General features: G+C 39.0%; 1 protein-coding gene across 1 annotated transcript in view; it reads right to left on the reverse strand.

Moving 5' to 3' along the window:
* Nucleotides 1-12,602, reverse strand: part of dnah12 (dynein, axonemal, heavy chain 12) — a 28,639-nt gene extending 16,037 nt beyond the window's left edge. The window contains exons 1-31 of the mRNA XM_041799362.1: nucleotides 12,391-12,602; nucleotides 12,151-12,238; nucleotides 12,030-12,056; nucleotides 11,741-11,930; nucleotides 11,593-11,659; nucleotides 11,346-11,504; nucleotides 11,037-11,232; nucleotides 8,864-9,052; nucleotides 8,626-8,779; nucleotides 8,447-8,538; nucleotides 8,164-8,342; nucleotides 7,932-8,067; nucleotides 7,715-7,840; nucleotides 7,492-7,626; nucleotides 6,690-6,883; nucleotides 6,369-6,612; nucleotides 6,083-6,268; nucleotides 5,777-5,977; nucleotides 5,334-5,528; nucleotides 5,110-5,231; nucleotides 4,888-5,023; nucleotides 4,667-4,813; nucleotides 3,804-3,923; nucleotides 3,411-3,567; nucleotides 3,153-3,325; nucleotides 2,897-3,049; nucleotides 2,560-2,799; nucleotides 2,065-2,310; nucleotides 1,844-1,963; nucleotides 1,652-1,761; nucleotides 129-312 (exon numbers count right to left, since the gene is read on the reverse strand). Coding sequence (XP_041655296.1) covers nucleotides 129-312; nucleotides 1,652-1,761; nucleotides 1,844-1,963; nucleotides 2,065-2,310; nucleotides 2,560-2,799; nucleotides 2,897-3,049; nucleotides 3,153-3,325; nucleotides 3,411-3,567; nucleotides 3,804-3,923; nucleotides 4,667-4,813; nucleotides 4,888-5,023; nucleotides 5,110-5,231; nucleotides 5,334-5,528; nucleotides 5,777-5,977; nucleotides 6,083-6,268; nucleotides 6,369-6,612; nucleotides 6,690-6,883; nucleotides 7,492-7,626; nucleotides 7,715-7,840; nucleotides 7,932-8,067; nucleotides 8,164-8,342; nucleotides 8,447-8,538; nucleotides 8,626-8,779; nucleotides 8,864-9,052; nucleotides 11,037-11,232; nucleotides 11,346-11,504; nucleotides 11,593-11,659; nucleotides 11,741-11,930; nucleotides 12,030-12,056; nucleotides 12,151-12,238; nucleotides 12,391-12,602 — 4,878 coding nt within the window. The remainder of the gene's footprint in view (nucleotides 1-128; nucleotides 313-1,651; nucleotides 1,762-1,843; nucleotides 1,964-2,064; nucleotides 2,311-2,559; nucleotides 2,800-2,896; nucleotides 3,050-3,152; nucleotides 3,326-3,410; nucleotides 3,568-3,803; nucleotides 3,924-4,666; nucleotides 4,814-4,887; nucleotides 5,024-5,109; nucleotides 5,232-5,333; nucleotides 5,529-5,776; nucleotides 5,978-6,082; nucleotides 6,269-6,368; nucleotides 6,613-6,689; nucleotides 6,884-7,491; nucleotides 7,627-7,714; nucleotides 7,841-7,931; nucleotides 8,068-8,163; nucleotides 8,343-8,446; nucleotides 8,539-8,625; nucleotides 8,780-8,863; nucleotides 9,053-11,036; nucleotides 11,233-11,345; nucleotides 11,505-11,592; nucleotides 11,660-11,740; nucleotides 11,931-12,029; nucleotides 12,057-12,150; nucleotides 12,239-12,390) is intronic.
* Between the last annotated feature and the right edge of the window lie 60 nt (nucleotides 12,603-12,662).

The raw sequence follows: 12,662 nt of genomic DNA on the forward strand, positions 1-12,662 counted from the left end.
ATAGGGAAAAAAGTTAACTGCTTGGAAGAACTTCTGCTGTCCTGTTTCCAACAAAAGCAATTAATGTACAAAATTTATATTTTATTCATGATAAACAATAAATAAGAGGGTTTAAGACAAATGTCTACCTCATGTGAAACAAGGTCAAACTGTCCAAATAGCTGTCCCATGGTGATGGACTTTGGGTTCAGTGTTCTGTAAATGACCTTTTCCTCCTCACCATACCCTCTTTCATTCATAAGAGTCAGTGTGTCAGCTAGAACATGCAGCACTTTGGTCTTTCCAGCGAAAGGTTCACCCACCAGCATGAACCTGAAAAAGGAAACAGTGCTTTCAGTCAGTTGTTTCAAGTCTTCACTTTGAACCAAAACCCATGTGTGTTATGTCATAATACAGGGTACATTCAAAAGTATTCAGACCCCCTTCATTTGTTTCAATTTTGAGATGTTGCTACCTGATGGATGGGGACGGTGGACAGCCATTTTCAGGTCTCTTCAGAGATGTTCGATAGTGTTCAAGTCAGTGTGTAGGGTCATTGCCATGTTGGAAGGTCCTGAGCACTGCAGGACAGGTTTTCATAGAGGGTATTTCTGTAATTTGCTCCATTCAGCTTTTCCTCAACCCTGACTAGTCTCCCAGTCCCTGCTGCTGCAAAAAACAGCCCCACAGCATGATGCTGCCACCACCATGCTTTACTGTGGGGATGGTATTTGGCAGTTGATGAGAGGTGCCTGGTTTCCTTTCAGACGTAACATACAGAATTGAGGCCTGACAGTTCAAATTGGTTTCATAAAACCAGAGAATCTTGTTTCTCACAGTCTGGGAGTCAATCAGGAAATTTTTTGCAAACTCCAAGTGGACTTTCATGTGTTTTGCACTGAGGAGAGACTTCAGTCTGGCCACTCTGCCACAAAGCCCAGATTAGTGCAGGGTTGCAGTTACATTTGTCTTTCAGGGACTTTGTCCCAAACCCCACACGTGATTCTCTGTAGGTCAGTCAGAGTAACAATCAGGTTTTTGGTTCTTGGGCACCTCTCTTACTAAGGCCCTTATCCCCTAGTTGGTCAGTTTGGCCAAGCGAACAGCTTCCATGTGAGAATTATGGAAGCCACTATGCTCTTGGGAACCTTTGGTGCGGCAGAATTTTTTTGTAGCCTTCCCCAGATCTGTGCCTTGAAACGATCCTGTCTCTGAGCTCTACAGGTAGTTCCTTTGAAATCATGGCTTGGTTTCTGCTGTGCACCTAGAGAGGTGAACTCCTTTCCAAATCATGTCCAATTAATTTGATTTCCCACAGGTGGACTCCAGTCAAGGTGCAGCAACATCTTAGCAATGATCAAGAGAAATAGGAGGAACCGGAACTAAATTTTAGATGTTTTTGCACAGGGTCTGAATACCTACATTAATGTGATATGTTTGTTTTTTCTCTTTGATAAATTAGCAAAAGTGTCTATAATTCTGTTTTCAAAATGTCATTATGGGGTACTAAGTGTAGATTACTGAGGGGAAAAAAATGAATTTAAATAATTGTAGCACCAGGCTGCAACATGACTAATTTGAAAAAATTAGGGGGTCTAATACTTTCAGAATGCATTTTACAAATTAAACTGAACATTATATGCAGTAAAAATGAAATTGCAATACAACATACCCATGTCTTACTATCATCATCTCATAAGTCTGGATCATCTTCTCTAAGAAAACCTGTGTTGGCTGTACGTTGTGATTTTTACAGCACTCCTTCGAAGCTTCCAGAAACAGCTGCCAAACATATAAAACTGATTTCAATAAAAACAACAACATTGATATAATTCAAAACAGCCATTGTTAGATTATATCTGACCTGATAGTCAGCCTCAGGCAGAGAGATGCCAGGAAAAAGATCACTGGTGATTCCATTGAAGAGTGGAATATCATGGGACAGAAACTTGGGCTCATTAACATCCTTTATAGACCTCAGGAGCTGGATATTAAACCATTTAGAAGAAGGAAGAGAGATCAAAAACTTTTAGCATGTAGGAAAACTGTTTCATTTAACAACAAGCTCAATTTCAACACAAATACCAGTATGTCCTCATTCTCATCAGGGAACTTGAGCTTGAGATTTCCTGCAGCCACAAGAACAGCTTTGACGGCCCTCATGCCGTAATCATAATGGAATTGGGAGGACAGCTGCTCTGAACAGAGCCTGTAGGTCATCACAATCTTCACTGACAGTGGTTTGGCGTTGAGAAAGCCATAAGAATACAAGGAGATCTCTGCGATTAGGGCATAGTTTGGGACCATCATTGCCACTGTTCGAAATAAAACCTGCAAAAAGAAACTTAAGATCATGTTCCTGATATAGTACATTATACCAAGTGGGTTTAAAAGTGTCATCATTACATCACAGTGAATAATTTGAAGCTGACAAACAAACTGGAATGATTCAAATAAGTGGGATTAAATACAGTGATGAATATCATTAATAATGTATAAGAAAATAACAGCCAATATTTTTTGGATCTCACAGTGTAGACTAACAAACAGTGATTAAATGTGATTGACATGATCAGTGACCTTAAGATTGTCTGGGAGCTCTGAGCGTCCTGCATAGCCAGGGTTCATTGTGATGGACACAAAGCAGTTTGGGTTGAGTTTGAGCATTGTCCCCTCAAAGTCAAAATACTCCAGTTTTAGCTCGATGGCCCTCTGGATGCACAGAACTTGCTGGGCCACTACAGACAACACCTCTAGCTCAATGCGGTTGAATTCATCAAAGCACGCCCACGCACCAGATGATGCCAGACCTTTGAAAAACTGTGAGATATTTCACCAGAGTGCAGGATCAAATTGGTTATTTGCAAATAATGCTATGGCGTTTAATTAAAATATAAATTCAAAATTTCCTGCTTACTTTGCCCATGGCAAGGTAATCAAGTCCGTCAGAACAGTTGAAGACCACACATTGCACAGCAAGAGCTTTGGCAAGATCTTTGGTGGTTTCAGTCTTTCCTGTACCAGCTGGACCCTCAGGTGCACCACCCAAATTCAAGTAGAAAGCCCCAATCTAAAACATATAGAGTTTAGTGTTAAAATATTTATTTAATTATAATTACAATAGCAAAGTAAAGGGGTAATGATCTTTGTAGGTAATTTGTCAAATATCTTACCAGTGTCCTGTAGCATCTGTCTGTAAGTGGAGTGATGACCAGACGTGGTGAATTTCCCAGGTACTCATAGGCATACTTAACATCACAGTTAATTATGCGAACACGGACATTGTCATTGCTCCAGTAGTAGCGCAGCTGAGCAAGCCACTGAAAATCTGTTTCATGTGATACTCCTGTTCAAAATGGACATAATTTGTCAACATATTTTTTCAATGTTTCCAAACACTTCACTATGGTCTACCCAGCATTTTGTGCCACCTTTCTCAATGAGCTCCATGACAACATCCCGGGCGTGAACATCGATCGTGACCAGGGCTCCCAAAGTGATCCTTGTTTGCTTGGGCAGTTTTCCTCTCACCTGCTCGACTATGTCATTCAGCTGATTCTGCAGCTGCTGGTAGTAGTTCTTTAAACCCTTCAAAGAGACAGAAGCCCCATTACACTTTTTCCCACAGTGTCTTTTTCTGTAATTATATTCTTAAAAATAAAGAACCATTATATCACAGAAAAGCAATTAAATGTCCCAAAATTAAATGTTTAATTAAACTTTTTTTGTAAATATTATTTCAAAATTGGAAAAAAAAACTCTTCCCAACTTAAGCTTCTTTAATTTATAAAAGTCAGTTTTAAAATAACTGGGCTAAGACATACATCAGCCCCTGCTCTGATGGCTTCATGAACCTCCAATGTCCAGAAAATCTGGGATGTACAGAGCACCACCTGCCCAGGCCACTCCTTTACCCACTGGCTCCGGGCTGTCTCTGCATAAGCCTGTAAAAGAAACCACACGCAAATCTAACAGAAAACTTCAATTAATAGCCCAGCTTCTCTGTATTTCAGTCAATGACATTATTATCTGACTTTACTGGGACAGGTGTCAGGCATTCAATTATTTTCATACAAAACTGACAGTAAATATTACTGTGTAAAAAAAGGTTATCAAAATAAAACTGATTTCGTTTTGCTTTGAAAGACAGCCCATCGATGCTAACTTACTGAGAAAGAGAGGGAGGACCCCCTGTTTTAAATCATCACTAAGGTAAACTGTGCAAACATATCATATTATCTTCTCATTTGGTCACTTAGGCTTAAATTTCCCTAATCTTTATCCCAATCATAATACAGCAGACTCTGAGAGATTGTGTTCACATTCTGTAGACGCACATGGTTCTCCAACTGACTGTTAAACTGTCACAGGCATCTTTTTTGGTGAGATGTAGAAGTTCTTCTTTATTTTTGTGTCTTTTTCTATCTAAGATTATTTTTGGGGCTTTTTGCCTCTATTCCAATTCCAGCTGATTTTTTGTGTCTTACTTCTTTTACTCATTTTTTTCAAAACAATAATCAGTTACAACACTAATGCATAGGAGTCTCTAATTGCCCTTACTCGTAAAAATTTAATGCAACAGTATAACAAACCTAAAAAAAAAAAAACCTAGAATATCCACTACGCTAAACAATCAGCACATAACATACTGTTTTAATAGATAATGTTAGGAAAACAATGATCTCACCAATCTGGACTGGGCCACCACATCTCTGACACTACGGAGCATCACATCCTCCACTTGCACCAACCACTTTTCCACCGCTCCTTTGGCTTCAGATGTGGAGATATTCTGGATAAGCTGCACACGCTCCCCCTCACTACTATACATGGCCTAGGGTTAAACAGTATGAATGTAATATGTTTACCAACTAAGTGTATGCAAAGCTTGATGTATGACTGCCTTACATGGATATCCAAGTTGGGAAGGAAGTCCAGTTTGGAAATGCCTTCAAAGCATTTCTTCAGATGGGGCTGCACTCTTAGTGGGTCCTTTGTCTCAGACAAGATTTCCAGCATTTCATCATTGGACAAGAAGAAAAACCTACAAACAAATTACAGATAGATATCAAAATATGTGATACTGATAAAGGATTGGAAAAAGGAGGGCTGTAAAGTCATTTTATATACCTGGGGAAAAAGAGACGCTTCTTCTCCAAGTATGCATTCAATCCTTTCATGATACTTTCCAGGAGGTTGTTTGAATCTTGCAGTTTCTCTAGCAAACCAGGCAGTGAGGTAGCTGGTAGAATCTGCCATAACAAACTGCCAGTTATCAGAAGAGTTTATATTTCAACTTTGTCCTTTTTATTTATCAAGAACTTTAAGTTACCACAAAGCCTTTTTAAGAGTACCTTTGGATTCTTCACACAGTGCCTCATAACATCTTTCCAGTTTTTGTCAACAGTTTGGAAAAGTCGTCCCTCTTCGGGGATCTGCTGCATGATGTCCTGAGAGGAGAATATAGGCTCCAGATAAAGCCACTGGGCCTGCACCTTCAGCCACTCATCTATGGTTTCCTGGATTCGAAGAAGACGTTCCTCCCATCGCTGAGATAACAGAAATAAACAGTTACGTTGTCTGGACTGGGTACAGGCATTACTTTGTCTCAGCAAATTCTGCATTTATTGATTATAAAATGGAATTGGAGGGTGGGGGGGGCGTAACCTAGACTCATGTGTTATTGCTTGCAGCACTTCCAAGACACATTTCACTAAGAGGACAATAAAGTTTATCATATCGTATCGCATCTCATTGTATCATATCGTATTGTAATTCCTTCAGCACTTTATTTTACCTTAATCTCATTTTCAAATGGTTTGATGAACGGTGAACCTCTCATAGTCTGAGTCTTTACAATTTGGTCATCTAGCATTGTCTGGATCTCATCCAAGGCAGTCAGGATGGACACTCCGGTTTCTCTGTAAGGCTGATGGTGGAAAGAAATTCCATCCCAAATGTGCACCATGGTTTGCATAGCCTTCTCCAGGGAAAATTCCTGCAGAGACGCATAAAATTAGTTGTTTAGAATTTAGCAAGTTTAAAAAAAAAAAAAAATTAAAGTTTGAGAAAACTCTTAAGACAAGATTTGAGGAGCTCGCACTTTACTAGCAGCAGCGCTGATAGACTCAAACTCTTCCAGGTATGGAGCCAGATTCTGCTTAAGGACTTTGCGTAGTGTTGTACCAGAGTCAGGGGTGAGGTCATACCCAACTATCTCTGACATCTGGTCCCAGTGGCGAGCACGGATGCCTGGATTACACAAGATGGACACTACAGGGATGTGTTCCTGTTGATATAAACATGTTTACAGAATGGTTTAGCATCAACAAACAAAACTCTTCCTACAACACTGCTTCATTAAAGGGCTCCTTTTAAACAACGATTACCTTGAATTCTTTGATCTGCTCCATAACAGTTGAGCATAAAAGGACTGTGGGGTTTTCCTGCTTCCTCGGACTATCCACACTCTGTCGTCGCTTAGTTGGGCCTGACATCTTCTCCATCTCTTGCTCAGCCTTGTTCTGCTTCTGTTGGAAAACCTTGAGCATCTTGAAGATCTCCCGATAGAACTCATCCACCATCCCTTCCATGCTCTCACCATCTAGATCTTGGAAGGAGCCATCCATCCATCTATTAATGAGAAAAAGATAACTGGTTTCATGTCATGTTTTGGTACCAACACAATATACATTAGACTAAAATCAGACCTGTACTCTGCCCGCTGCCACTTCTGTACAAGTCCAAACAGCTTATGATAAGGCTCAATGCTGTCTTTGATGACCTCAACTTCTGGGTAACACGTTTGCTCCCATTTGTAAAAGTCCTCCTCTTTGTTGATGAAGGTGATGGTCTCTTTAACCTCCTGGAGAAGTTTTTGAACTGTTTTGACTTCCTTAATATACTGCAGATAAAAAAGCACAAATTATTTTCTGCTTAAAAAACTCAAAAAATAAATAAATATTTGCTTTCGTACAATTTGTATCACCTCTTACATTGTTTTGATGTTGACAGGGAATTTAAGGGCGTATTTCTGTATCACTTAAAGGCTGGTTCAGCAATGAAATTGCTGTTTCAAATGCATTGATTCACTGCCTTGCAGGGAGTTAAAAGTTGTAATTGATACCATCTTCAGTGTGAAGTGGGAGCCAGCTACTGGGTAGCTTAGCTGTAGTCAAACATGGGGGAAATAGCTGGCATGGCTCTGTCTAAATATACAAAAATCCACCAAACAATATAACTTGTGATTATGTTATTTATGGCAGTGGAAAATGTTTTGTTTTGATTTGGTATGTTATGATAGGTGTAGCCAGACTATTTCCAGGCCAGGGGCAGGAACATCCTTAAAACTGGTTGTGTCAGAAAGCAGAATGTATGGCTAAAAATGAATAAAAGCTCATGGTTTTCTGCAATTTATGTTGAGCTAACAGTTATTTATCAAGGATGCACATGCACATATAACCCAAATTTGACACCATTTCAAGTATCTAAAAGTTTGTAAGCAAACCCCACCTGTGCCACCATATCCAGCTCAGAACAAAACGGGAATTCCTCTATCCTATGTCCCAACTTTTCCAGCTGTAACATTAATCTTTCTCTCTTAGCAACCAGCTCCTGTTCCCCTTTCTGCCTGGCTTTCATCAGCACCTGGAAAAAGGACAAAACCATCCAGAATCAGGCCATCAATAAAGAAACAACAAAGACATAATGTCTCCAGCAGAGATAGGAGCATTACTTCATCACTGAGCTCAAAGACGTGAAGGATTTGCTGTGGCCAGAGGAAGACAGTCGAATTAAGTTCTTGATCTTCTCGCTCAATGATGTGGACATCCAGGAGGTAGACCAGTCTGCAATAGCTTTCCTGTCGGAACAAAAAAATTAACAGGTCAGGATAGAATTGATACATGTGTTTTGGTGCAAAACACAACAAGTAGAGCCAATTGTTTGGTTACCTTTATTCTTCCATTAAGTTCTGTGATGCCCTTTGTCTTAATGAAATCAATATATTCAATAAGTTGAGTCATGTCCTCGGTCGTCTCTGGTATTTTCAGAGCTGTCTCTCTGATAGTTTCAAATTCTGAGCAGATCCTTCAAACAGAAACAGAACAGATTATTAAAAAAATCAGAGCATTCTGAGCACAAACTGTTGATTTGTGTTAAAGAATGCTACAAGAACTGACTCACTTTAGATTCTGCTCCCGATGGCTGGTGATGAGTTTCTTCAGAAGAATTTCGGCATAGTTTTTGGCTTTGTTGGCCAGGCCTTGCTTCAGCTCTTCACAGTCCAGATGGACCATTGTGAAGTGGGCTTTGGCTGGGAGGCTGGCAATCTCCTTCGAAAGAGCACGAAACTCCTCCACTTGCTTTAAACAGAGGTGGCATTTCAAGTTGACAGTCATCAGAGGAAAAAAAATTATAAAAGGAGAAAATAACATATGCAGCAATAGTTGGACTCTTTTTTTGGTACCGTAGTGTACTCTTCAAAAGAGTGCTCCTCTCTCATGAACTTCTCTACTCGGGCCTTTGCAGTTCCATTGACTAACCAGTCATAGTTATCAACTACAAAAAAAGCAGAAAAAGTCAGCAAGGAATTCAGTCAATTAATTCAAACCATGCGATAATTAAAGGAAATTGTGGTGATATCACCGTAGCTTTGGAAATGCTTGTCAGGTTCTTCGAGATTCTTGCATAGAGCACACTTAATAGTGGCCTTAGCCCAGGCAAAGATGTGATCAGCCACCTTTGCATCAACATACAATGATGCCCCTTGTACCAGCCATGACTGGACAGTCTGTACTTTCTGTGAATCAGAGTCAGAGATGCTCAAAATACAGTTAAAAAAAGGTAGTCTTTTAACATGTAATGCCTTTTCAAATGAGCTCACCTGCAGTGTATTTGTGATGGTGTAAAGAATCTCAAAAACAGCAGTTTTTAGATCTTGAATGGTGGGATAAATTTCCATCTTTTCATCATCAAATGTCAAGGCCATTCGAAAGACAGGCAGGCAGTGGCCATCACTTGGATCAAACACACCAACAAACTGCTGGATACTTTTATGAAGCATGGATTTCAACTGGGATCAGAAGACAAAAAACAATAAGTTTAAACTTTTCATATATGGCAAGATTATGTATTTATTTACTAAATAAAGATCCAGATGAGACTTCAACAAAGCAAGCTTTACATTTAACTCACAATGTAATATTAACCTCCTAAGACCTTGTATGTACAGTGCTTAACAAATTTATTAGACCACCTGTCTCAGAGACCATCCAGCATCATGAAGTGCTTTAATGCGGACTCTTTCACTTTCAGTGAGCTCTCCACATTTTACCATTTTGAACAGGAATGAGGGATTTCAAACTGAATTCACCCAAATTTGAGCCGGCTCACTGGACTTCTCTGAGAAGTCAGAAATTAATCAAGCATAACATTCAAGCACTAAAACTCATTTTCTGTTCAGGAATGCAAGTAAATCACTAGAATTTCTCATATCAATCAAGAAATAATAATTTTTCAATTTTTCAGTTTTTTGTAAATCAGTAAATTTTAAAATTCATGGATAATAATAATTAGATTTTAGCATTAAAATATCATTTCGGTTAAAGAGCTTCCACATATTAGTGTATTAACCATTGCAGAAACATAAAAATGATTTTGGTTTTACCAATTTTTACCAATGCTGTTAATTAAGGGTAGCTGGGTGGTGGTCTAATAAATTTGTTAAGGACTATACATATGAGGGCATTGGATTTTCCTGCAACATAGTAATGATTTCTGCTTTTACAGTTTTTGAGATCGCTGTCTGGACTATCATTTAGAGTTTATGTCATTTACTTGAACTGGGAGAATTTGCTATGATTTCAAGGTTTTCATAGAAATAAATGGAAATTTGTTGGATATTTTTAAGAGTTTCATTGAAAGTTTTGGGGATTCTTTTTTTGCATTTTAATGAAAATTTGGGAAATGTATTTGTATATTTTAGGAAATTGTTTAGAGCTTTTGGTATTTTCATAGAAATTTGTAAAAAATTATTGGTAATTGTTTAGAAATTCAATTTATAATTTTGGAAGGGGGTGACATGAAATTTTTATGATTTTTTATGGAAATTTCTGAAATTTGTCTAAATGTTTTGGGGGAAATTTTCTATTAAATTTCCATTACATTTTGGGGAATTTATTTGTAAATTAACCGGAATTTGATGAGAGATTTTGGGAAAATGAGCTTTGAAATTCTGCAGAATTTCTGGAAATTTTTCAAGAATTTACATGGAATTTTTTCGGTATATTTTTATTTGAATATTTCAGCTTGATGATAAAGTTTTGCTGAAACATTTGGGGAATATTTAAAGAATATTTTGGGTCTGAGGCCATGGTTTTCTGCTGGATTGCTCCCTCCAGGTGGGAAGGTGAAGGAGTTCAAGTATCTTAACGTCTTGTCCACGACTGAGGGTAGAATGGACCGTGAGGTCGACAGGTGGATTGGTGCAGCATCAGCAGTTCTGCAGGCGCTGTACCATGGTCAAGAGGGAGTGGAGTCGTAAGACCCTCAGGAGGAAATGGAAAGTGTTGCTGGGGTTGGGGATGTCTGGTTTGACTTACTTCACCTGCTGCCACCACGAGCCAACCCCAGATAAGAGGAAGAAAGTTGGATGGATGGGTGGAAGAAAAAAATTAGGGGTACTTTTAATGGAATACCTAATATGGTTAAAATTTATCATAGAGATCCTGAGTGATTTGTGTGGATTTTGGAGAAACATGGGCTTCAGGAAACTTGCAGACATCATTTTTTGTAAAAAAAAAAAAAAAAAAAAAAAAAAATTCCTGTTCAAATAAGTGCAAGAAACTAAAAATGCATTCCAAACAAAGCACAGGTCACAGAAGGTTGCAGCATTGGGTTGAGTTGCCAAAAATGCAACTTAGCAGAGTATTGCATAACAATGTATCTTGTGTGTTACTTAAGATTTTTAGAACTGATCAAAAAGCTTTATTTAAATGACTCTTGATTGTTCTTACTCATTTTCAGTCAAACCCAAACCCAGGTCTGAATTGCTCTACCTGATTTGAGATGAGTATTGAAGCACATCTGAAGAAGGAGTTTTGATCCTCCTCTTTAACTGTCTGCAGTGTTTCCTTGCTTGTTAATAAGCTGATGACTTTGGGAAACCAGGTATTCATGATGCGGTCTTCTGTTCTCTTACACTGTACAGCCATTTTGTTCTGTAGGCTCTTACACTCTACTGGCCCTGAAGTCCTGAATCAAGAAAAAAAATGTCAGTGAAAAAAAAAAATCTTAAATCATCATGTGAAATATAATAAGTATGCATTTATTTTATATCGTTATGCATAAATGGTGTATTAACTTACCGGCATTCGGAGAGATCTACCAGGATGAGGGGAGAAAATGTGGTGTACCCAATTTCCAGAATAGTTTGCATTATGGGATGAAGAATGTGCAGATTTTTTTCCATAAGTCTGCAGCTTCTGGTAAAATTATCATGCCAAGGTTGGGAGAAATCAAGAAGACTGCAAAAGATTGGGAATCCATATCAGCTCATGGCAAACAAAACGAGAAAACTACTTTTTAAAGAAAGCGTTTGAATAAAACACTCACTTTGTTTGGGTAGCTTTCTGTTTTTCTGAACTATGTCCTTCCTGTGGATTCTTCAGCACTGTGTCCACTAAAGGAGGTTAATACTAAATAAGACATGGTTCACCTGTCATCTAAATGTGTGGAAACATGCAAATATGACTGGTAATACCTGTGTGCCTGACTGTCATGTTGTGGAAATCACTGCTGACTTCCTGGAGGAGCTCCTGTAGCAGTTTTTTGGTCTGAGGGGTCTCTTGGAGTTTAGGTGAGATTTTAGTAACAATGGAGTCTAACCAGTGTTGCTGGATTGGAGCCACTGGGCTGCTCTCTGCACAGTGCTTAAGAAACATGTAGTTCATCTGTGCATGAGATCAAAAATAGAAGAGAGAGACAGGTGTAAAACACATGGCTTTAATTTCCTTCTGCTATGATATGCTTAACACTAAAGAGTATCTTACCCTCTGCTTCCGCTCCTCACTAAGCATCTGCAAAGCAATGATTGACATAGGCAACATTACAACATTGTTCATATATGAACTTGTATTTAAAATGTGAAATGTAGATACATAATTGTCTTACAGAAGATGGTAACTGTGGCTCTGGTGAGTGACTGTGCAGTGCCTCTCTGTCTTTACTCTGTCTGTAGGCCTTCATTGCTCTGGACATGCTGTAATCATTTAGCAAACAAACATCACACTGCAGGAGCCCCTTAGTCTATGACGATTTATTTTTGTAAGCCATGTGGTGGAGTCACCAGTATTTTTACTATTGGTAAGACACTGGCAAGGTAAAGCAACCATAGCTAAACTGGAAACGTACAGTATTGTTTGGAGTTGTTCTCGCTCCACTTTACTCCTTCTCTGCCGGAGTTGTTTCCTCTGAGCACGAAGCCTTTGCGCTATCTCCTCCTTTGCTGCTATGGCCTGAGCAACATCATCCCGCAGGTGTGTACTCTCTATCGGGGGCAGGACTGGAAACTTCGAAAGGCCTTTCACCGCAGTGGCTTTGAAAACTCCGGGGGAGGTGGCCATCTCTGGTCACAAGCCACTGGAAGAACCACAGGTCAAAATAACTACGCTACATTAGACTTG

Source organism: Cheilinus undulatus, linkage group 11, assembly GCF_018320785.1.
Source record: "Cheilinus undulatus linkage group 11, ASM1832078v1, whole genome shotgun sequence".
NCBI classification, from domain to species: Eukaryota; Metazoa; Chordata; class Actinopteri; order Labriformes; family Labridae; genus Cheilinus; species Cheilinus undulatus.